At 42.9% G+C, this 25910-nt stretch overlaps 1 protein-coding gene across 1 annotated transcript in view; it reads left to right on the forward strand.

The window, feature by feature from the left end:
• The first annotated feature begins 12763 nt into the window (after positions 1 to 12763).
• ACVR1C (activin A receptor type 1C) overlaps positions 12764 to 25910 on the forward strand; it is a 122680-nt gene continuing 109533 nt past the window's right edge. The window contains exon 1 of the mRNA XM_082260676.1: positions 12764 to 12967. Coding sequence (XP_082116802.1) covers positions 12889 to 12967 — 79 coding nt within the window. The 5' untranslated portion in view covers positions 12764 to 12888. The remainder of the gene's footprint in view (positions 12968 to 25910) is intronic.

Here is a 25910-nt window from a genome sequence, read left to right on the forward strand (position 1 = left end):
TAATGGAAAACGACTTGTCATGCGATTTTGCGGTCCAAAATCACGGGACAAGTCGCACTAGTGTGAAAGGGGCCTAAAGATATAAAAGAGAGAAGTGCCTCTAATGCCTCGTTTCCACTGAGTGGTACGGTATGGTTCAGTTCAGTACGGTACGGTTCGGAACGGTACACCTTGCGTTTCCACTGCCAATGGTACCCTTTCATGATAGGCGTGGTGTAGCAGGAAAGCTGTGATAGACGATTCTCTGTCAACCAATCAAAGTTCTGCAGAGTGTAGCTCCACCCTGTTGGTACGGTACCAATGTGCTTGGTACCCCAACGAAAGGGTCCCAAAAAAGTGGTACGGTACGGTTCGGAATTAGGGTACCATTCACAATGGAAACGGCAAAAATAGCGTACCGTACCGAACCGAACCGTACCGTACCGCTCAGTGGAAACGAGCCATTATTAGTGTAAGTCGAGTAAAAACACTTTGAGTAAAAAGATAATTGGCAACTTACACAGCGAGTAGAACAAAAGGTATATCACGATGGAGTCATCATATGTAGCTAACATCAGTGTCCATCAACCAAAGCGTTGGCTCGCCGCCGTGAAGTTCCTCCACTTGTTACCCGGAAGTCGGCCGGAAGATGAAACAGGTATCAAAGCGAGGATTGGGACGCTTGTGGAGCGCGGCACGAGGGGTGATGACGCCATTTTGCGTGTGACATGTTTCCGAGCACGCGTCCTGCGAATGGACGTCCTTACTTCTATGTATAGTAACTGGGGGCGTGCCAGGAACGACAGGAAAATACAACTTTTATTCAACGTTTCAACATCTAAAAGCAATGTTCAGGGGCATACAACACAGGAAAATAAACTAAAGAATAAAACTCCTAAATTACCCAATGGCTAAAACATGTTCGACAGGCATTTAAAAAAAAAATATTAGTGGTCTATTCGCATCCGGTCTGATGAAAAACAAATTAATAAAATATTATTAGTACAAAAACTGGCAGCGAGATCTACAGGGGAGAAGGTAGGAGAATCAGGATGACCTGTGTGCGGTGTAATCTAGTAATGACGTGATCTGGGTCACATGACCTTGTCAGCAATGAGTAAACAGATTAATTTGTAGAATAGAAAGTAATCTTCCAGGAGATACACTGTGATTGCTGTCACAATAAACACGAAGGTAACGCCACACAGAGTCATGGGTTCAGCACCTTGCAGCCATGTAACATGTTAGTTTTTAGTGCTGGTAGTCTGGCATTGCTTTAATATCCCTGAAAGATGAACTCTGGGAAAAACGTAGTTTTGCACATTGGCATTTTATCAGTAAATTAACTCAATGCTGGTCTTATTCCCATTGACATCAGTGATACAGGGCTTTTTTTCTCAGAGAATAGGTGCAGGTACTACCCTCTTCTGAGTCACCCCCTGTCTCCACTCCCTACCCACCTCAGAGCGCTGTCCTTTGGTTCCACCCTCTGCCCACCTCCCAGTACACCCCCCCCCCCCCTTTAGAGAATACACAACCAAGTATCATGTTGTGGTTCTAGGTAATTTGCATGGAACTTGTTAATGATAACTAAAAAAGAAGTAAAATAGATCTCCTAGAATCAGCAACAATAGCCTCCCAGCAACAATAAACCCCCCCAACAATAGATCCCCCTTGCAACAATAGAAAAAAACAGTAAAATAGATCCCCTGCAATCAGCAACAATAGCCTCCCAGCAACAATAAATCCTCCCCAGCAACAATCGCCCCCCCCCCCCCCATGAAATCCTCACCTGCAACAATAGACTCCCCCTCCCCCAACAACAATAACCCCCAAGCAACAATAAATCCTTCACTGCCAAAAAAGCCCCACCCACAACAACATGCCTGCCAGAAACAATAGATTCACCCCAGCAACAATAGATCCCCCAGCAGCCGGCATCAATAGGCTCTTCAGCTCACCCCGCTGGCCCCCAGCGACCCTTTGGCATGGCATACATTCAGACTGGAGGTTCCGGAACTGCGTTCCCAGGCGTTCCTGCTGAAAAAAAAAAGCCCTGGATATTGGGCTTATTTTCCTACCACTGGCACAAATGGAATGAGGTGTGTTTTATCCATTTTGTCACAAGGATGGGGCTTATTTTTCTTCCACTGCAACCAACAATATGGGGGCTCATTTAACTCCTACTGACACCAATAATTTGGCTTATTCGGCAGTACATTGGACACTCCTGATCTCAGCACTTTGTATGTTACATACTCCTGACCACTACACTCTGTATATTATGTTATACGTTACATACCTCTAATTGCTGCACTCTGTGTGTTATGTTGTACTTTGTACTTTACATACTTCTAACCACTGCACTCCGTATCTCAGGGGTGCCCTACTGCTGGGCCGCAGATCCCTCTGATGTGGCCCACGACGTCCTGCTCTGGCATGGTGGATCAGTAAGCTGAGATCACAGATTCCCCTCAATGTAAACGAACAGAGGTTTGACCGCATTTCAGTGGATGAAGATAAATAAATGATCCTTTATTAAGATTGTAAATTCAACAAAACAAGACGACCGAGCCACAGACAGTTGACGCGTTTCACGAATCAAGATCGCTTATCATAACTGGCAATACATCCTTGCATCTGATGTTAAAATAGTAACGGTAACATGTGTTCCCAATATGGGAGTAATTAATGATGTTAACTATTAACCAATTACTAACATCCCAGCAAAGACGATCAGATTGGTATATAAAGCCAATCTGTTAAAGAAACATGTAACAATATAACATATAAAAACCATTGAAAGAGAAAATGTATTTTGTTTCCTTTCTTGTAAAAAACAAACAGCTATGGCATTGGCGCAAGAAGTGTCATTGAATACAATATATATATATATATATATATATATATATATATATATATAATTATACAAATCTATTCAGATTTAACAACCTTTTGGGGATGGTGATACAATCACGTATATGTCACCCCATACCTCCCTCCACAGAAAACAAAGACAGGAAATGAAAAAACCAAAGACAGGAAATGGAGAAAAACAGAAAAAGGGGTCACTCAAGAAAAAAAAAAAAAGAGGGGGGGGGGGGGTTACTCATTCATAGTAGTGAGTGAGATCCCATTCAAAATTTAACACTTCGGGTATTCTTGTATGCAGTCGATATATCCAAAAGACTTCTCATTTACACAATAAACAAAATATATCTCCCCCTCTCTCTGGCAATTTAACCTGTTCAATAACTTGTACTCTTACTAGGGAAAGATCACCGCATGTACATTGGTAAAATGTCTAGCCACATTAGTGGATTTACAACCTCTAATGACCGAAAATCTTTTTTTTTTTTTTTTACCTAGAATTAACCTGTTCCTGCAACTTAACCTGTTCCAGTTATGATTAAGCGATCTTGAATCGTGAAACGCGTCAACTGTCTGTGGCTCGATTGTCTTTTTGTTGGATTTACAATCTTAATAAAGGATCATTTTATCTTCATCCACTGGAGTGCAGTCAAACCTCTTTTTGTTTACATTAAGTGGATCCAGACCACAGACTGGACTTGCATCTAGTTGTTTGAGGGTTGGATTGTCCTCACCTGGAGCGGTGTACATTTCCTTGCAGATCACAGATTCCCCACCCGCCATCCCAGAGCATCAGTGTTCTGAATGGAGCTGGCGCTAAAGGAAGCATGGCTGCAAAGGGAGACCCACAGTCAAGTTAAAGGAGTTGTAAAGGTAGAAGTTTATTTTTATCTTAATGCATTCTATGCATTAAGATAAAAAGCCTTCTGTGTGCAGCAGCCTCCCCAGCACCCTCTAATACTTACCAGAGCCTCCTCTCTATCCAGCAATGTCCACAAGTCCCTCGGCCGTCCAGAACTCTCCCTCCTGATTGCCTGAGGCACAGCAGATGCACAATTGGCTCCCACTGCTGTCATTTAAAATCAGTTAGCCAATCAGGAGAGAGAGTGGGCAGGGCCGAACCGCATCTCCAAGTCTGAATGGACAGGTGCCCCCATAGCAACCTGATTGCTGTGGGGGAACTCAATAGGAGGGAGGGGCCAGGAGCAGTGAAGGGGGACCCGAGAAGAGGAGGATTTGGGCTGCTCTGTGCAAAACCAACGACACAGAGGAGGTAAGTATAACATGTTTGTTTTTTTGTTATTTTATAAAAACGAGACTTTACAATCACTCTAAACTAAAAAGTAGATGGCGCACAGGTGGATGAGACATAGGATCCAGAGTGACAGGCTAAGCGGTGGTAATGCTGGAGAAATAATAGGCTGGATACAGCTGGGCTGGTGGTCATAAATAGGAGACAGCACCCAGGAGATGAAGGAATCTCTATGCAGCATGAAAACAGAAACAAAGGAGCGCCACTCTAAGTGCAGTTTGCATAAAAACAGGCCTATTTCTTAGACAAATGGCGATGTAAATGAAAATGAACAATAAAAAATATCTTCATGTAGGTTGCCATTTGTCTTATAAATAGACCGGATTTGATCAGAGTTGTATAAAGTACTCGAAACCCATACTTGACTAAAAGTACAAGTGCTCAATCAAAAAGTGACTTGAGTAGAAGTGGAAGTGCTCGATCAAAAAGTGACTTGAGTAGAAGTACTAAAGTATTCAACATATTTTGTACTTAATTATTGCAAGTAGTTTTTTAAAAAATTTTGCTACTCAAGTACTGAAAGTAAAAGTACCAGTAGTTTTGAAAAAAAATTGCTACTCAAGTACTGAAAGTAAAAGTACAAGTACTGTGTTATGTAGTTATTAAAGAAAGAAATCAAAAGTTTGAACATCATATTGTTTTTTATTATTTCAAATGCAGCTTTTATTTATACATACAGTAGCATTTATTTTCGTATGCACTGATAATACATATGTTTTGAGCGTCATGAAACCTGCCATCTACTGTTCTGGCAGTGGTAATTTTTATAATAGTAACGAGTAACTATGCAGCACAAAAAAAAAAAAATATCAGAGTAGAAGTATTGAAATCATTGAAAAAATGTAGTGAAGTAAAAGTGGAAGTAGGAGAAAAAAATTCTACTCTAGGAAAGTACAGATACCGCCTTTCGGTACCTAAGTACAGTAGTGAAGTAGTTCTCTTAGTTACTATACATCTCTGGATTTGATGCATACTGCACTTAGAGTGGCGCTCCTTTGTTTCTGTTTTCTTGGCTGCGGAGGGAGCAGAGTAGCATAAGCCGATGATTCCCGTATAGCGATGGCTCCTGTCACAGGTGGAATAATACCAATTGCACTCTACCTGGGACAGCAACAGCCGGCAATACCTGTAGCAAGGGAGATTCCTGAATGGAAGATTATTTTTAAAGCCAGTCTACATTCTAAAGTCACAGTGTATATATGGAAATATCTCTTCTGCAGTGGTCACTGGGCTGCTTTCAAACTGCTCCGTTACCTGCACTGAGCCATAGACTTTTTTTTATTACCTGCGGGTTTGGGGCACTTTCTGAAAGCGCACCAAAACTCCTGAATGCGGGAATATTGGTGCACCACACTTGCTAATATAATAGAAGTCTAAGTAAAAGTGCAGCTAACCCACAGGAAAGCCACAGGTGCACTGCGCTGCACCCACCGTGCAGGTAAACTGCAGCGCATCAGTGTGAAAGAGGCCTAGGGCTGCGATCGGTCCTATCGAGTTCACCTGTCTGTCCATTCACCTCTATGGAACGGCAGATGTAAAGGGACTTCTGTATGTTTACACCAGCCTACCTCCAATCCGATCTGCTAAAAAAAACAGAAGGGGATCCGTCCCCTTCTATCTGGGCGGGTTGGATCGGAGGGCCCATAGAGTAGAGCGGGCTGTGTCTGTGTCTGCTCTGCATATGCAAAGCAGACATGGACCTGTTTTCCACCCGCTCCACTCATTGTGACCCACGGCCAATTACCAAGTCACTTAAGTGGCCCTCGCTCTTCAAAAGGTTGGGCATCCTTGCAGTCACGCTATTCGAGCCGCGGCCAATGATTTTATTATGCCTGTGTCAAGCAGCTAAATTGTGAGTTTTTTACCCTTTATTTCAATAAAAGACTTGAATGTACTTCACTATGTGCGCCCCCATTTGTCTTATTGGAGGTCATCCCCTGTGTGCACCTGGGGTCCAGTGAGGTTCGCCGGATCCATAGTCTATGTTTATCCGGAGTGTCTGTGGTCGATAGGAGAGGAGTTCCGTTGCAGTTTTGTCCCTGACGGTGGATATCGCATGCCTGTTTGACCTTCCGTAACAGGGGGTCCAACTGTCCGGTAAGGTTACATCCTTATTGTTTATGTGATCTCTGCCTGAAACTCTACTTGCAAGATTGATGTGGGATTTACAGTCATATTCCCAACATCTGAAATCTCCCTCCTATGGACTTATGGACTTATGGTTCACCTTCATATTAGTTAGCTATCTATTTAGTGGCGCTGTACCATCTTTACATACATCCTTGCTGTATATTATGTAGTACTTTAATATTATGTAGTACTTTAATACTCTTGAATAGGAGGAGGAGAATCTGCGCTATGGAGAGATAAGATAACACGGCTGCTGCCTACCTCAAAAATAGAGACTATAAAGTCTATAAAGTCAGTATTTAAGATATGTGAGGGGTGGTGAGGTACTTGGCGCTGCCTATAATTATATGTGATAATGGGAGGTAGTCTTCACAATCTAATTGCCATGATAAATATACAGAGATATGTGACTGATATATCAGTCACATATCTCTGTATATTTATCATGGCAATTAGATTGTGAAGACTACCTCCCATTATCACATATAATTAATTATAGGCAGCGCCAAGTACCTCACCACCCCTCACTTTAATACTCTTGATTGCTGTACTTTGAATGTCAAATTGTACTTTGCATACCTCTGATCGCTGAACTCTGTATAGTATTATGCCATTTACATTCTTATGACCTCTGCGCTCTGTATTTTATGTTGTAATTTACATTTTTCTCACTAATATACTTTGAATGTTTTGTTGTACTTTATATTCTATCACCCAAATACTGTGTATGTTATTTTGTACTGTCCGATTGTTGTATTCTGTATGTTATGTTGTCTGATTGTTGTATTCAGTATGTTATGTTGTCCGATTGTTGTATTCTGTATGTTATGTTGTCCGATTGTTGTATTCTGTATGTTATGTTGTATGATTGTTGTATTCTGTATGTTATGTTGTATGATTGTTGTATTCTGTATGTTATGTTGTATGATTGTTGTATTCTGTATGTTATGTTGTCCGATTGTTGTATTCTGTATGTTATGTTGGATGATTGTTGTATTCTGTATGTTATGTTGTATGATTGTTGTATTCTGTATGTTATGTTGTCTGATTGTTGTATTCTGTATGTTATGTTGTCCGATTGTTGTATTCTGTATGTTATGTTGTCCGATTGTTGTATTCTGTATGTTATGTTGTATGATTGTTGCATTCTGTATGTTATGTTGTCCGATTGTTGTATTCTGTATGTTATCTTGTATGATTGTTGTATTCTGTATGTTATGTTGTCCGATTGTTGTATTCTGTATGTTATGTTGTATGATTGTTGCATTCTGTATGTTATGTTGTATGATTGTTGCATTCTGTATGTTATGTTGTCCGATTGTTGTATTCTGTATGTTATGTTGTCCGATTGTTGTATTCTGTATGTTATGTTGTATGATTGTTGCATTCTGTATGTTATGTTGTATGATTGTTGTATTCTGTATGTTATGTTGTCCGATTGTTGTATTCTGTATGTTATGTTGTATGATTGTTGTATTCTGTATGTTATGTTGTCCGATTGTTGTATTCTGTATGTTATGTTGTATGATTGTTGTATTCTCTATGTTATGTTGTATGATTGTTGTATTCTGTATGTTATGTTGTCCGATTGTTGTATTCTGTATGTTATGTTGTCCGATTGTTGTATTCTGTATGTTATGTTGTATGATTGTTGTATTCTCTATGTTATGTTGTATGATTGTTGTATTCTGTATGTTATCTTGTATGATTGTTGTATTCTGTATGTTATCTTGTTCGATTGTTGTATTCTGTATGTTATGTTGTCTGATTGTTGCATTCTGTATGTTATGTTGTCTGATTGTTGCATTCTGTATGTTATGTTGTCTGATTGTTGTATTCTGTATGTTATGTTGTCTGATTGTTGCATTCTGTATGTTATGTTGTATGATTGTTGTATTCTGTATGTTATGTTGTCCGATTGTTGTATTCTGTATGTTATGTTGTATGATTGTTGCATTCTCTATGTTATGTTGTATGATTGTTGCATTCTCTATGTTATGTTGTATGATTGTTGTATTCTGTATGTTATGTTGTCCGATTGTTGTATTCTGTATGTTATGTTGTCTGATTGTTGTATTCTGTATGTTGTGTTGTCTGATTGTTGTATTCTGTATGTTATGTTGTCTGATTGTTGTATTCTGTATGTTATGTTGTCTGATTGTTGTATTCTGTATGTTATGTTGTCCGATTGTTGTATTCTGTATGTTATGTTGTCCGATTGTTGTATTCTGTATGTTATGTTGTATGATTGTTGTATTCTGTATGTTATGTTGTCTGATTGTTGTATTCTGTATGTTATGTTGTCTGATTGTTGTATTCTGTATGTTATGTTGTATGATTGTTGTATTCTGTATGTTATGTTGTCTGATTGTTGTATTCTGTATGTTATGTTGTATGATTGTTGTATTCTGTATGTTATCTTGTATGATTGTTGTATTCTGTATGTTATGTTGTCTGATCATTGTATTCTGTATGCTATGCTGTACTTCACAACCTTTTTTCCTGCTGCACGTAGGGCTGTCTTTAACACAGGGCAAAAGGGGCAACTGCCCTGGGCCCAGTCATTGTTGTGGGGCCCAAAGCAGCTGCCCCTTGAACCCCCACTGTCTGCAAATAGGTAATAAGTGGATTTTGGAGGGCCCAAGAAAATATTTGCCCAGGGTCCAATCAATATTAAAGACAGCCCTAGACCTGCACTCTGTATGTTATGTTTCACTTCACACACTTCTGACCACTATATTCTGTATGTTATATTGTACTTTCTATACTTCTATTTCTTCACTCTGTATAGTATAATATACTGTAGTTTACATTCTTCTGACTGCTGCGCTGTAGGCAAATGGTACTTTACACTCTTCTGACCACTGAACTTTGTATGGTATGTTGTACTTCATATACAGAACTTCTGATCACTGCATTCTGTATTTTATGTTGTACTTTACATGCTTTTGAGAACTACGCTCTGTATATTATTTTGTATTTTACACACTTCTGACCTCCACAGTCTAAATGTTATGTTGTACTTTACATACATCTGATCGCTGCATTCTCTATAGTATACTGTACTTTACATATTTCTGATTGTGGCACGGTTCAAGTGCATCAGTCAGGGCTAAGTTACATATACATAACATATAGAGGCAAGTGATTACAATTATATAAAGTACAACATAACATACAGAGTGCAGCGATCAGCAGTATGTAAAGTACATACAATCCAGAAAGCTGCTCTCCTGCACTCGAGTGTTATTCTTGTAGGTGTGTGAAGTGTCTATTTCTCAATATCAAAGCCTAAGGCAGTGATGGCGAACCTTGGCACCCCAGATGTTTTGGAACTATGTTTCCCATGACGCTCATGCACTCTGCAGTGTAGGTGAGCATCTTGGGAAATGTAGTTCCAAAACATCTAGGGTGCCGAGGTTCGCCATCACTGGCCTAAGGTGTTGCTGCCCCCTCAGGACAATTGGTATCCAAATACACTGCAAGACACAACACAAGAAGGGCGCACCGACTTAATGCATTACCACTACGAACGTTTTATTAAAAGATAAAAAGCAACACACATTATACTTACAAACGCTTGATGTGTATAGGCATATCAACACAAAAGCAAAGAATCTCTTCCAAGACTGCTGGAATAACCCAATGATGAAGGGAGACTGGGTGGTGTCCATTATGGCTTGGCTGAGGCGTTTTAAGAAAGAACCCTCTTTCAGTGTTTCAGGGAGACCGGGTTGCGTCCATAATGGCTTGGCTGATGCGTTTCAAGAGAGAACTCTCTTTCAGTGTTTCAGGGAGACCGGGTTTGCGTCCATAATGGCTTGGCTGATGCGTTTCAAGAGAGAACTCTCTTTCAGTGTTTCAGGGAGACCGGGTTGCGTCCATAATGGCTTGACTGATGCGTTTCAAGAGAGAACCCTCTTTCAGTGTTTCAGGGAGACCGGGTGGTGTCCATAATGGCTTGACTGACACGTTTCAAGGGAGAACCCTCTTTCAGTGTTTCAGGGAGACCAGGTGGCATCCATAATGGCTTGACTGACGCGTTTCAAGGGATAACTCTCTTTCAGTGTTTCAGGGAGACTGGGTGGAGTCCGCAATGGCTTGTCTCATGCTTTTCAGGGGAGAACGTTCTGGGTCTCTCTGCATCATTGGGTTTTTCCAGCAGCAGCCTCCAAGACTGCTGGAATAACCCAATGATGCAGGGAGACTGGGTGGCACCTGTAATGGCTTGGCTGATGCGTTTTAAAGGAAAACCCTCTTTTAGCATTTCAGGGAGACCGGTGGTCGCGCCAGCCAAGCCATTACGGACTCCATCTGGTCTCCCTGCATCATTGGGTTATTCCAGCAGTCTTGGAGGCGATTCTTTCCACTTGTGTTGTGTACACATCATACGTTTGTAATTATAATGTGTGTTGCTTTTTATCTTTTAATAAAACGTTCGTAGTGGTAATGCATTAGGTCGGTGCACCCTTCTTGTGTTGTGTCTTGCAGTATATTTGGATACCAATTGTCCTGAGGGGGCAGCAAGACCTTAGGCTTTGATATGGAGAAATAGACACTGCACACACCTACAAGAATAACACTCGAGCCCAGGAGAGCAGCTTTCTTTATTGTATGTACTTTACATACTGCTGATCGCTGCACTCTGTATGTTATGTTGTACTTTATATAATTCTGATCACTTTCCTCTATATGTTTATGTATATGTTATGTATATGTAACTTAGCCCTGACTGATGCACTTGAATCATGCTGTATATTCCATACATGCTCATTATTTGTGCTTACAGTTGTTGGTTTCCAGTGGTTCCAGTGTTTTATTAAAATTTTCCTTTAGTGCTCATTCACACCATACATGCATGAAAACTGATAGCAAAACTGTGCAGATTTCACTTGCAGAGACATCCGTTTCACATCAGCTTTAATACGCGTTTCGGGGAGTTTTTATGCACGTTGACATCAGTTTTCATGAGCATCAGTTATGTGCCCTGTTCACACCGAAGTTGATTTCAAAGTTTTTTTTCCCATGCAGAAAACTGCGTACACGTTGCAGATTCCTGCGCAAAAAAAAATCTGCACATTGTGGTGTGAACAGGGCACATAGAGAACCATTATTTTCTTTGGGCCCTTGCAAAACCTGTGCAGATAAAAACTGACATCTCTGCACCATGGTGGGAAGGAGCCCTTAAAGCAGTATTAAATTATCTGTGGTTTTTTAGCTTAACAGTCACTTATATGTTAAAATTCTTACCCCAGCACTTGCAGTTTACAACTTTCAATGCTGCTGGCTTCTGATCTCTCAGTGCCGCTTCCCTGAAATGTTGGTTTTCACAGTAAAGAGGTAATAGTGGACAGTGCAGTCTCCAGACAGACTATAAGCTTGGAGAAAGGAGTAGGAAGAAGCAGGGGAGTGCCCTGTGTGTTTCTATTGGTGCACACTGCACACTGTGTAGGGAGACGCAACTCTAGTCCCTGCATACAAGGGGGACCCCAATGGAAGCTGCAAAGGAAAGGAGTCACCCTGAGACAAGAAACCAAGCAGCATTCATAAAATCTGCTTAAACTGAAACACAGGCAGCAAGAAAAACTATAAGCTGCGCACTCAGCTGCTGAAAGAACTTAAAAACATTTTTTTTTATTTTGCACCACAACATTTTCTGCTTCCTTGTCTAGCTGAGAATTAAGTAGCAGCCCACTGCCTCCTGGGAGGTCCACATCACACATCTCAGGAGTAGTGTTTTACTGATGGATGCATACATGATGTGAGATCCATGCATGTGCAGAGACATCATGCTGGTCTCTGCCAGGGACTTGGGAACTGGAGGGGACCCTGCAGCATGTACAGTTTATACACATGGGGGGGTGGAGTTACTATGCATGTGCACAATTGGTCCCAGGTAGGGATACTTGAAACCAGTGGCATGTGTGTGAATCGCCTGTGCATGCACAGACATGCTGCAGGTTTTTGCCATTTCCCAAATACACTTATTATCAGGAAGGGCACTGTAACTTTTTTTTTTTTTTTTTTAACATTGTAATATCACCAAAAATAATAGTAATAATAAAAATAGTAACAATAATTATAATAGCAATAATCATGATAATAATAGTAGTAATACCAGCAGTAGTAGTAATATCTATAATGAAAACACCAATAATAATAGTAAAAAAGATTACAAAAACTAGTGAAAATAATAATAGTAATAATATTAAAAATAATAACAATAATAATAATCATAATAATAATAGTACAAATAAATAAATAATAGTAAAGAAGATAATATTAATGATGGTAATTATTATAACAGTGACAATAATAATGATGGTATAAATGATGATGATAATAATGATACATAGTATAGTAGTTGTGTATATTTTCTCGTGTAGATGTGGGTGCCAGCAGTGACAGCTCCCATGTGACAGGGGACAGTGACAGCAGGCGGGGGGCGGAGTCAGTCCGGGGATGTGATCAGTCAGATTGGAAGGTGTTGGGATCTCCAGTGCCCGCTGTCCTCTGTTCTCTATTCAGCTCGGCTTTCCCACCACCGCTGGAGGACCCAGCCGGGGCAGAGCAGAGCCCGCAGATGAGAGAGCACCATGCTGATCACCGGGCTCCTTCCCCTGCCCCGGGTCACCGCACTCATCCTACTACTGGGAGCCGCTACACTGTGCACAGGTACCGGGATACCCCCCTTCCTTCCACCGTACCCTCCGCAACTTTCTGAACTTCTACACCCCCCCCCCTTCCTTCTCTACGTCCTGCACCCAGGAGGACCCCCAGTGCGGTCCTGATCCTTCGGGGTCACCACTTATATAATCTCCGCACTCACCACTTCTCCTCATTCCTGCACACTGACACTTCATCCCTCATACACTCCTTTACACCCCCATACACTCCTTTACACCCCCATACACTCCTTTACACCCCCATACACTCCCATACACCCCCATACACTTCCATACACCCCCATACACCCCATACACCCCCATACACTCCCATACACCCCCATACACTTCCATACACCCCCATACACCCCATACACCCCCATACACTTCCATACACCCCCATACACCCCATACACCCCCATACACTCCCATACACCCCCATACACTTCCATACACCCCCATACACCCCCATACACTCCCATACACCCCCATACACTTCCATACACCCCCATACACTCCTTTACACCCGCATACACTCCCTTACACCCCCATACACTCCTTTACACCCCCATACACTCCCATACACCCCCATACATTCCCATACACCCCCATACACTCCTATACACCCCCATACACTCCCATACACCCCATACACTCCCATACACCCCCATACATTCCCATACACCCCCATACACTCCTATACACCCCCATACACTCCCATACACCCCATACACTCCCATACACCCCCATACACTCCCATACACCCCATACACCCACATACAACCCTATACACTCCCATACACCCCATACACTCCTTTACACCCCCATACACTCCCATACACCCCCATACATTCCCATACACCCCCATACACTCCTATACACTCCCATACACCCCCATACACTTCCATACACCCCCATACACTCCCATACACCCCATACACCCACATACAACCCTATACACTCCCATACACCCCATACACTCCTGTACACCCATGCACCCCCAAACACATCCATACAACCCCCCCATACACTCCTATACACCCCATACACTTCCATTCACCCCCATACACTCCCATACACACCCCATACACCTCCATACTTTCCCATACACCCTCATACACTTCAATACACACCCATACACACTCATACATCCATACACCCTCATACACCCCATACACCTCCATACACCCCCATACACTCCCATACACCCCCATACATTCCCATACACCCCCATACACTCCTATACACCCCCATACACTTCCATACACCCCCATACATTCCCATACACCCCCATACACTCTTATACACCCCCATACACTTCCATACACCCCCATACACTCCCATACGCCCCATACACTCCCATACACCCCCATACACTCCTATACACCCCCATACACTTCCATACACCCCCATACACTCCCATACACCCCCATACATTCCCATACACCCCCATACACTCCTATACACCCCCATACACTTCCATACACCCCCATACACTCCCATACGCCCCATACACTCCCATACACCCACATACAACCCTATACACTCCCATACACCCCCCATACACTCCCATACACTCCCATACACACCCCATACACCTCCATACTCTCCCATACACCCTCATACACTTCAATACACACCCATACACACCCATACATCCATACACCCTCATACACCTCATACACCTCCATACACCCCCATACACTCCCATACACCCCCATACATTCCCATACACCCCCTTACACTCCTATACACCCATACATCCCCATACACTTCCATACACCCCCATACACTCCATACACTCCCATACACCCACATACAACCCTATACACTCCCATACACCCCCAAACACTTCCATACACCCCCCATACACTCCTATACACCCCCCATACACTTCTATACACCCCCATACACTCCCATACACACCCCATACACCTCCATACTCTCCTATACACCCTCATACACTTCCATACACACCCATACACACCCATACATCCATACACCCTCATACACCCCATACACCTCCATACACCTCCATACACCCATATACCCTCATACACTCCCATACACCCCCATACACCTCCGTAAATCTCCATAAACCAATACACCCCACACACTTTCATACACCCTATACACTCCCATCCACCCCCATCCACCTCCATACACCCATATACTCCTATACACTGCATACACCTTCATAAACTCCCATACACCCCCATACTCTCCCATACTCTCCCATACATCCCCATATACACGCATACACCTCATACAACCCCATACACTCTCCATACACCCCCGTATGTCCCTATACTCTCCCATACACCCCCATACACTTGCATACACCCATACACCCCATAAACTCCCATACACTTCTATACACCCCCATCTATCTATCTATCTATCTATCTATCTATCTATCTATCTATCTATCTATCTATCTATCTATCTATCTATCTATTCATCTATTTTTCTATCTCTAAGTGTTTTATTATGGTCCATAGTTGTCATTAGACTTCAAAGATATCATTGTGTGTTATGGGCTTAAAGGTCACTAGGAAAGTTTCTGTGGAATCGATTTCAGAAATGTTGACAGCTATGTAGATCAATGTAGTAAATTCCACTAAGTAGTGAACTTTATGAGAACATAAAACTGAAGTAGCTTCTAATTCACATGAAATGTGTACAACTTGTGAATGGAGATGGGTAAAATGTCAGACTCACTTCATCTGTATGATCGGTTTCTAATAAATGGTGATTGGGCAGATCAATATGTGACCCTGATCACTGCTATATAATAACTCCTATATATATATATATACACTATAACCTCAGATGGGATTAGTAAACATTTTTACCTCTCCATAGAAGAAGGAATATGTTTGTCACATAGCGGATAGAACTCCATGTAACCTTTGTCATGGAGCACAGTTCACAGGCAGTTCATTATCATTTCCACTCTTTTATCCTTTAAATGGTTCTGAACATTAGATGTACCTTCAACTCGCTATCTGTCCACCCCAGCACTTTATACTCCGCACGTTAATGAACGCTCTGTTATCTATCAGCATAGGTGTTCTTTAAAATGTTATTTCTATTATGTGCTTATAAGATTGCAGATCACATTCCTGCAATTATATTGTACAAAGGAGATTACAGAGTATTTCTGATGTTATGATACTTTTTCACAATATTGCTTTTAAATAGACAAAAGATTGTGATTATGGCACGCTCTTGGTAGCTCATATTTTTGGTCTCCATTGCTTTTAAATAGTTTTATGATTCTGATGACCTCACCCAGCCTCAGTCTCCGTAAATGTGTCTCGATAATGAGTTATGATTTAGGAATTCCGTTAGTTTTAGATAATTTCTGTAACATGGAAGCAAACTTGACATGAATGAATATCATTATTATTATACAGGATTTATAGCGCCAGCAGTTTGAGTAGCACTTTGCAATATAAAGGAGACCTTACAGCCACAATACAATTCAATACAAGAGGGTAAAGCTCCGTACAGACGGGCCGAATATTGGGCAGTATGGGCCGGTTCAATAGAAACCAGCTGAAACTAGAACACAATAGCTCAGCGGAGAGATCGCTATAATAACTTCCGATTGTTAGTACACACACACACAAAAAACCTGTTAGTGTGTATTAGGCTTTAGGCGGGCTCTGCTCCTAGGAGCTTACAATCCAAAGGAGTAGGTAATCAGGTTTCCAGGCTGACAGATGATCTCTTTGAAATATAGACAGCCGTTAATGGTATTTGCATGGGGCTCTTGTACTATTATTATTATTATATTATATTATTATTATACAGGATTTATATAGCGCCAACAGTTTGCACAGCGCTTTACAATGTGAGGGAAGACAATACTGTTACAATACAGTTTAAAACAGGAGGAACTAGAGGGCCCTGCTCGTTAGAGCTTACAATCTATCGCTTCTGTTGTCACCCATGCCACATGTGTGTTGACTGTGGGTAGTCTTATCTGTCACAGGTAAATCTGCTGCAGATCAAGAAAGGAATGGACACCACTGAGTGTCATGGTAAGGATATTATTAGGTGAGACATTAGAGTTACTAGAGGTTACTAATGTAAGGAGCATTCTTCCCACTGACCACCAATGTAAGGGACATTCTTCCCACTGACCACCAATGTAAGGGACATTCTTCCCACTGACCACCAATGTAAGGGATATTCTTCTCACTGACCACCAATGTAAGGAGCATTCTTCCCACTGACCACCAATGTAAGGGATATTCTTCCCACTGACCACCAATGTAATGAGCATTCTTCCCACTGACCACCAATGTAAGGAGCATTCTTCCCACTGACCACCAATGTAAGGGACATTCTTCCCACTGACCACCAATGTAAGGGATATTCTTCTCACTGACCACCAATGTAAGGAGCATTCTTCCCACTGACCACCAATGTAAGGGATATTCTTCCCACTGACCACCAATGTAATGAGCATTCTTCCCACTGACCACCAATGTAAGGGACATTCTTCCCACTGACCACCAATGTAAGGGATATTCTTCCCACTGACCACCAATGTAAGGGATATTCTTCCCACTGACCACCAATGTAATGAGCATTCTTCCCACTGACCACCAATGTAATGAGCATTCTTCCCACTGACCACCAATGTAAGGAGCATTCTTCATACTGATCACCAAAGAAAGGGGTAATATTTATACCAGGGATCCTCAAACTGTAGCCCTCCAGCTGTTGTGGAACTACACATCCCATGAGGCATTGTGAAACTCTGGCATTAACAGACATGACTAGGCATGATGGGAATTGTAGTTCCTGAACAACTGGAGGGCCATAGTTTGAAGACCCCTGATTTATACTGACCACCAATGTAAGTAGGATTCTTCCCATTGACCACCAATGAAAGGGGCATTCTTCTCAATGACTACCAATATAAGGAGCACTCTTCCCATTGACCACTAAGTTAAAGCGGAGTTCCACCCAAAAATGGAACTTCCGCTTTATGGAGTTCTGACCCCCTGACATGCCACATTTGGCATGTCATTTTTTTGGGGGGGGAGCGGGTACCTAGTTTTGGCAGGTACCCGCTCCCACTTCCGCTCGGAGCGCCGCGGCGCCCTGAACGGAAGTTCTCCTCTCTCCCTCCCTCCCTGCAATCTTCTGGGACACGTCAGAGGTCCCAGAAGATTGCCGGCCAATCACGGCGCGCAGCGCGACTCGCGCATGCGCAGTGGGTACCCGGCTGTGAAGCCGCAAACGGTGACAGCCGGGTGCCCACAGCAGTGATGCCGGCGCCGAGGGAGAGGATCGAGGCTTCCATCGCTGGACCGTTGGACAGGTGAGTAAATGGCTGGAACTCCGCTTTAAAGAGCACTCTTCCCACTGACCAACAACGAAACGGGTATTCTTCCAGCTGACCACCAATGTAAGGAGCATTCTTCCCACTGACCAACAACGAAACGGGTATTCTTCCCACTGACCACCAATGCAGGGGCGTAACTACAGGGGTTGCAGGGGTTGCAATTGCAACTGGGCCCCATGCTCCAGGGGGCCTGTGTGGCTCCCCTGAACATCTGGATAGGAGGGGCGGTGGGGGCAGCATGTAGAGAAATCACTGTCCTCCTTTTTCCTCCTGTAGCTGCAGGAGGAAAATGGAGGAGATTTGTTCCTCTTTATGCTGCCCCGCCACTCCTCCTAGTCAATTCATTGTGTTCTGCTGTCTCTGGGCCCCTGTATGCTCCCCTGGTCCCCCCCCACTGTGCTATCCCCCCCCCCCACCACACTGTGCTGCCCCCGCCACCTCTCCTATCCAGTTCACTTGTGTTCTGCTGTCTCTGGGCCTCTGTGTGCTCCCCTGCCCCCCCCCCCACTGTGCTCCCTCCCCTCTCCTGCCGGCTGCTGCAGGGGATGTGTCACAATAGAGAACCAGGAAGGGGTCGGTAAATATGTAATTTACCAGCTCCTCCCTTTTCTGAATGGACAGAGTCATAGTCAGTCACATTTAAAAAAAATTAAATAAAATGATAAAAAATAATACAATTAAAATACCAAAAAATAAAAACTACTGACACCAGTGGGAGAACTTCCAGGATCTCAAATGTCACACCTGCGACAGGGCCCTGGCATTCCACTGCTGTGATAAGATGGCAGGAAGGGGGCCCACTGCAGAACTTGTGAAAGGGTCCCGCTGCGGGACCATAATAAAGGGCCCCAGGATCAGTGGGAAGAGCCCCAGGCTTGAAGGGAAGGGCATCGGCCAGGGGTCCGGGGGGCCCTTCACGGTTTCTTGCACCGGGGCCCTGAAGGTTCTAGTTACGCCTCTGCACCAATGTAAGGAACATTCTTCCTACGGGCCAACAATAAAAGGGGCATTCTTCCCACAGACCACCAATGTAAATAGCATTCTTCCTACTGACCACCAACGAAAGGGGCATTCTTCCCACAGACCACCAATGAAAGGGGCATTCTTCATACTGACCACTAATGTAAGGATCTTTCTTCTCACAGACCCCCAATGTAAAAAGCATTCTTCCCAATGACCACCAATGTAAGGGGCATTCTTTTTGCTGACCACCAATGTAAATAGAATTCTTCCTGCTGATCACCATTGTAAGGGGCATTCTTTTTGCATACCAATCTAAGGGGACCCTTCTCTACTAACCACCAGTGTAATGTAGCACTTCCACTGACCTCCAATGTGAGGATGCACTACACGGACCACCATTGTAAATGGTGACTTTATTGACCATCAGTGTGAAGGATAACTACTATTTTTACTTAGTGAATTTATTTTCTGGCTAATATTAATATTCATTTGATTAATATTATTGAAAATAATTTTGTCATATACAGCATGGATGTCAAATACCATACGTATGCCATATTCCTTATTCTTTGTTTTAATTTTATTTTTAAAGCTATCTGTACGCTCTGATTCCCTGGGAGTGGTAGATATAATAATTATATGCAGGGGTTCCCTGAGATCTGAATTTTTTTTAGAGGTTCCTCTGTGTTAAAAAAAAAAAAAAAGGTTGATACAGACTGAATTAGAGGTTGATGATGCAGACCTCTGAAAATGCCAGTCACCTGGATGCCATGCTGACTTTCTGGCTATTGTACTGTGATTAACTAACCCTGAATGAGTTTGTCAATTCTGATTTAGCTTATTGCTTGTGAGGTATTTATGTTAGATGCACAGCAGCCAGGCAAATAGCATTTTCAGAACAGTTTCAGCCATGTCAGTTTTGTCATTTTCTCAGGTAGGGTTTACTTTAATTTTCTTCAATATTGTTTACTGAAAATTAGGATCCTTCCTTATGGATTGTGTTTGTTTTTTCAATTCTGTAACATTGTATAAGATAAGAACAGTTAGCTGTCAGTAGAGTGCACCATTTCTTGCTTCCTTTTTGGATACAATTCTTTATGAGACTTATACATTAAGTGCCGGTTCACATACTGTATATATACGGTGCAGAAACCCTGCAAATCCACTGCGAGTTCCTGCATCGCATTTAACTCACTGGCAGTTCACAATGGCCATATGTGAATCGCTGGGGGTGTCAATACAAAGTTAATGACACCCCAGATCAGTTTGCATATTGCAGTGCAAACTGTCAGTTCATACATGAATCGGATGGCACAGGTGTGAACACCCATGCGATTAGATTCTAGTGCGGTCCCAAAAAAGGATCCTCTGCGAGTTGTGTCCAAATGCGATGCGAATTCAGCCATACAATCTGTATGGCTGAATTTGCATCACACAGACATCGCAGGTGATTTTCAGAGCAGTGCGCTCCGAATCACATGCAATGTCTGTCATCGCACATATGTGAACTGGGGCTTATTAGTCTTTATTATCATCTTTTCCCCCTCTTCTTTTCATGACTGGGGTTCCCCCCCCCTTTTTTTTTCTCTCTGTGTGTTTCTATTCACAATTTGCACGCGATTTTGCATGTCACATAGAGCCACTTCTTTCACTTGATTGGGCCGCTCTATGCGCATTTGTCACCCAAAAAGTAGCTCTTGCTCCTTTTCCGGGGACAAGCTTCACACAGTTTTTAAAAGTGCGGTTTGCTGCACAATCCTGTAGTGTGACAATCAGATAAAGGATAATGGCACCCGAATCGTGTGTAGTGTAGTAATGGCCACATGATTTGGAATCGCGGGCAAAATCTACCCGCAATTGCAAAATGTGAAGTGTGAATGGAGCCTATTCCTACCCAATTTTGCAAAATTGGTAAAAAAGGCATTTGAAGTCAACATTTAGCTGGTAGCAAGTCATGGAGGTTTATGTACCATCAGACTGAATACTTTATTCTCTGTTCTTACGCAATTTCCCATCCAATATTCTGATGTCAACAACCAGGGATCACTGGCCTTTATGCCAACACCGTATGTATTGTTTATGTCTAATTGGTACATATGCATTCCTCCACTGCATCTGAGTTGTTCTGTAATGTGTCTTGGGTTGTCCACCTTCGCCTTTCCTTAAGACTTAAAAAAAAAATAAGTCTGATTCTCCAAAAATAATCCATATAATTTACAAACAGTGCATATTAGATGTGATCATATACACTGCACTATGCACACTACAAATCCCATAGTCAAAGCCCCTACCTGATCCTGGGAGCGTGGCTACGCTTTTACATACAGTGGGACTATGGAGAAGGAATGTAGCCACCTTCTAACAGGAAGTCAGTTTACAGAAGCAAAAACAAGATATTTAGAGATTTGGAGGAGATTTTAGTTAAAATGGTTCTAAAGACTGAAGGTTTTTTAACTTAAAGAGGAGTTCCAGCCTGTATTAAAAAAAAAAACTAAAAGTCAGCAGCTATCAATACTGTAGCTGTTAAATTTTATTATAAAGATACTTACTTGTCCAGGTGCGATTTTGCCACCCGAAGCCGACCTGTCCTTCAGCTCCAGGTGCAGGCACCCGCATCCTTATTAAGGGAAACTGTAAGTGAAGCTTTGCGGGTGTTCCCTACTGCGCATGCGCGAGCCGCGAGCCACGCTGTGCTTTCTGAATGGTCCTACTGTCTTCTAGGACCTGTGTGTGTCTCCCAGAAGTCACCAGGGGGGGGGGGGGGAAGGATCATCCGCAAATAACGTGGGTCGCCATGGCGCCCTCACACGGAAGTGGGAGCTGGTAGCTGTTTTTGACAGGCATTCTCTCCCCCCCAAAATTGCCAAATGCGCCACCGGAGGGGGGGGGGGGGGCAGGTAAGCGGAGCTTCCAATTTTGGGTGGAACTCTGCTTTAATGCAATCTCTGCATGAAGGTAAAAAACCTTTTAGGTGCAGCTCCCCCTAAACACTTATCTGAGCTGATCTCATTTCAATACTGTGCACAAGAGCAATGGCGCCACTCTCACTCCCTCCTCACTGGACTTTGTGAGAGCAGTGGCAGTCATTGGCTCCTGCTACCATCAACTAAATCCAGTGACAAGGGGGCAGGGCTTAGCTGCATTACGTGTGTCAATACATGCACACAGTGCGGCTCAAGATCAAGCCATATGAGTACCCCCCTAGCAAGCAACTTGCTGGGGGTGGTACTCGAAGTTGGGAGGAGCCAGGAGCAGCCGAGAAGAGGAGATTCTGGGCTGCTCTGTGCAAAACCACACCCAGAGAGGGAAGGTATATCATGTTTGTTATTTTAGAAAAAAAAAAAAAGAAGTGAACCTTTAATATCACTTTAAGAAGACATACTTGAATTACATTTTTTTTAAGCAGGGTTTGGTGTCACTGTAATCAAACTTTTTTAGCAGATATACTAAAGTCGTCATATGTATTGTTGAAGAATGACGTTTTTTTAAACAGTCGGTGAGATGTGGTCTCTCTCATGAGGCTGAAGGTTTTTTCTGTTTTTTTAGGTGGCCTTAGGCACATTGGTCAAGTTATTCTCTGTAATACAATATTTTTTGTATATTAAAGTGTTTTTGTTCTAAATATGGGACCTTCTTTTTGTTTTTACTGATCCCCGAATCTTGTTTCATTAATAGCCCCACTTCTCAATAATAAAATGATCTTGTTGATGGATCTAGTAGTGTAACAGCTAGCACCCAAATCTGACTTCATTGTTAAAAAGCTAGTTCACTTTTACCAAAAAACTGCCTATGCAGGTAAGGGGTGTCTGTAGATAAAAGCAAACTCTGCCGCTTTGACCAGAGTTAAATAATGCCCTTGCTTTAGGTGTAGGCCAGTTACATACCTCCCGAAGTCTGGTGGAAAAACTCCCAGAGATGGCATTATCCCGTCCCGCTTCGTTGCTAGGACGTTGCTAAGACACTCCCATTGTATAGTTCTGTAGATGCACACTAAAGCCCCATACACACGAGCCAAATGTCAGGAGACATCGGCCAGTTAAAAAAAAAAAAAAAAAACAATGTGTACATAGTGCCTTGGGCTAACCTGGTTCACCCAGCCATTCAGTTGTTTCATTTTAGATTGGAAAATGTAGGTTCCAAGAATAACGCCCATTTGGGAGAGCTATATTGTGAAAATGCCAGCAGGGCAGCCAAAGATAGCGTGATCAGTGAGTTGGCCATTGGGTTGTATTTCAGACACAGATGTTTTGTGATATGTTGGAAACATTTTGCAACAAATCAACAGGCATTCCTATTTCTCTATAGAAAAGTTAATATACAGGCATACCCCGTTTTAAGTACACTCACTTTACGTACACTCGCGAGTACAGACACAGCCTGGTCAGCTTGGCATGGCATTACTCCCAGTTTTTAACATTGGCGTCTATGGGAAATCTTGGTCAGCTTGACATGGCACTACTCCCAAACCATAAGTGACAGGGATACCAAACATAGGGAGCAATGTGAGGGGACCCAGGACTACAACATATCCTGTTTGTGGCCAGCCATCTTGCCTAGGAAATGAAAAAAGGTATTGCTTCACTTTAAGTACATTTTCGTTTTACATACATGCTCTGGTCCCATTGTGTACTTAAAAGCGGGGTATGCCTGTACACTGATCAGCTTTAACTTTATGACCACCCACCCAATATTGAGTAGGTCCCCCTTTTGCCCCAAAACCCCTTTTTGCCACCAAAACAGCCCCGGCGCCCCCAGACCTCTGAAGGTAAGCTGTGGTATCTGGCACCAAGGTGTCAGTAGCAAATCCTTTAAGTCCAGTAAGCTGCGGGGTGGGGCCTTATTTTTCCAGCACATCCCACAGATGCTCAATGGATTGAGATCTGGAGAACTGTCCAAGTCAACACATCAAACTCGTTGTTGTGTTCCTCAAACTATTATTTTTTCACTGTGGCATGGTGCAATATCCTTCTGAAAGAGGCCACTGCCATCAGGGAATAGAGTTATTATTATTATTATTATTCAGGATTTATAAAGCGCCAGCAGTTTACCCAGCGCTTTACAATATAACAGGGAGACAATACAGTTACAATACAATAAAATACAAGAGGATTAAGAGGGCCCTGCTCAGAAGAGCTTACAATCTAATGGGGTGGGGCAGGTGTTACAAGAGGTTTGTAGCAGTAGGGAATGAGCTGATGGAAGATTAGTGATAGGCTTTCCCGAAGAGATGAGTTTTCAGGGATCGCCTGAAAACAGCTAGAGTAGGAGATAGCCGTACAGGTTGAGGTAGAGAGTTCCAGAGGATGGGAGAGGCCCTGGAGAAATCCTGGAGACGAGCATGGGAGGAGGAGAAAAGGGAGCTTGAGAGTAGGAGGTCTTGAGAGGAGCGGAGAGGACAGTTTGGGTGATATTTGGAGACAAGTTTGGTAATGTAGTTCGGGGCAGAGTTGTGAATGGCTTTGTATGTTGTGGTTGGTATTTTGAATTTAATTCGCTGGGCAATCGGGAGCCAGTGTAGGGATTGGCAGAGAGGGGAGGCAGACGCTGAGCGGTTGGTAAGGTGGATAAGCCTGGCAGCAGCATTCATGATAGACTGCAGAGGGGATAGCCTATGGAGTGGTAGGCCTATGAGAAGGGAGTTGCAATAGTCAAGGCGAGAAATAACAAGGGAGTGAATGAGTAGCTTGGTGGTTTCAGTTGTTAAAAAGGGGCGAATTTTAGAGATGTTGCGGAGGTGAAGTCTACAAGCTTTTGACAATGATTGGATTTGAGGCTGAAAGGACAGGTCAGAGTCTAGGATTACACCTAGTACCCAGATTCCATGAAGGGGTGTATTGGTCAGCAACAATGTTTAGGTAGGTGGTAGGTATGGGTCAAAGTAACATCCACATGAATGGCAAGACCCAACGTTTACCAGCAGAACATTGCCCAAAGCGTCACACTGCCTCCACCAGCTTGCCTTCTTTCCATACTGCATCCTGGTGCCATCTCTTATCCAGGTTAGTGACACACCTGCATCCAACCATCCACATGATGTAAAAGAAAAGTTTATTCATCAGATCAGGCCACCCTCTTCTATTGCTCCATGGTCCAGTTCTGTTGCTAACATGCCCATTGTAGGTGCTTTTGGTTGTGGACCCAGGTCAACATGGGTACCCTGACTTTTCTTCGGCTACACAGCCCCACACACAACAAACTGCGAAGCCCATTTTTCTGCTTTCAACACATCAACTTCAGGCACAACATGTTTATTTGCTGCCTAATATATTCAACGACTTTCAGATGTCATTGTACCGAGATAATCAATTTTATTCACTTAACCCCTCAGTGGTCATACAGTTATGGTTGATCAGGGTATGTTTTCATCACATTGTTGTTAATCCCATTGATAATGTCAGCTTTGAGTGTTGTGCTGATTTGGTGAGGGTAGGCTGATTTTGCAGGACTTATTTTTTCTATGTGACCCCTTAAAGTTGAACTATGGGCACAGCAGTCTGTCACTAGCATTAACATGGCAGTCTTTGCCTATTTAACTTCCCTTCCTCAACCCCCCGTAATAGAATTTTGTTACCTGTTAATAATGCCAGTAGAGCCGTTCATCCCAACTTTTCTTTAACAGGATGAC

Source organism: Pelophylax lessonae, assembly GCF_965119305.1.
Source record: "Pelophylax lessonae genome assembly, chromosome: 6".
In the NCBI taxonomy this organism is placed as follows: Eukaryota; Metazoa; Chordata; class Amphibia; order Anura; family Ranidae; genus Pelophylax; species Pelophylax lessonae.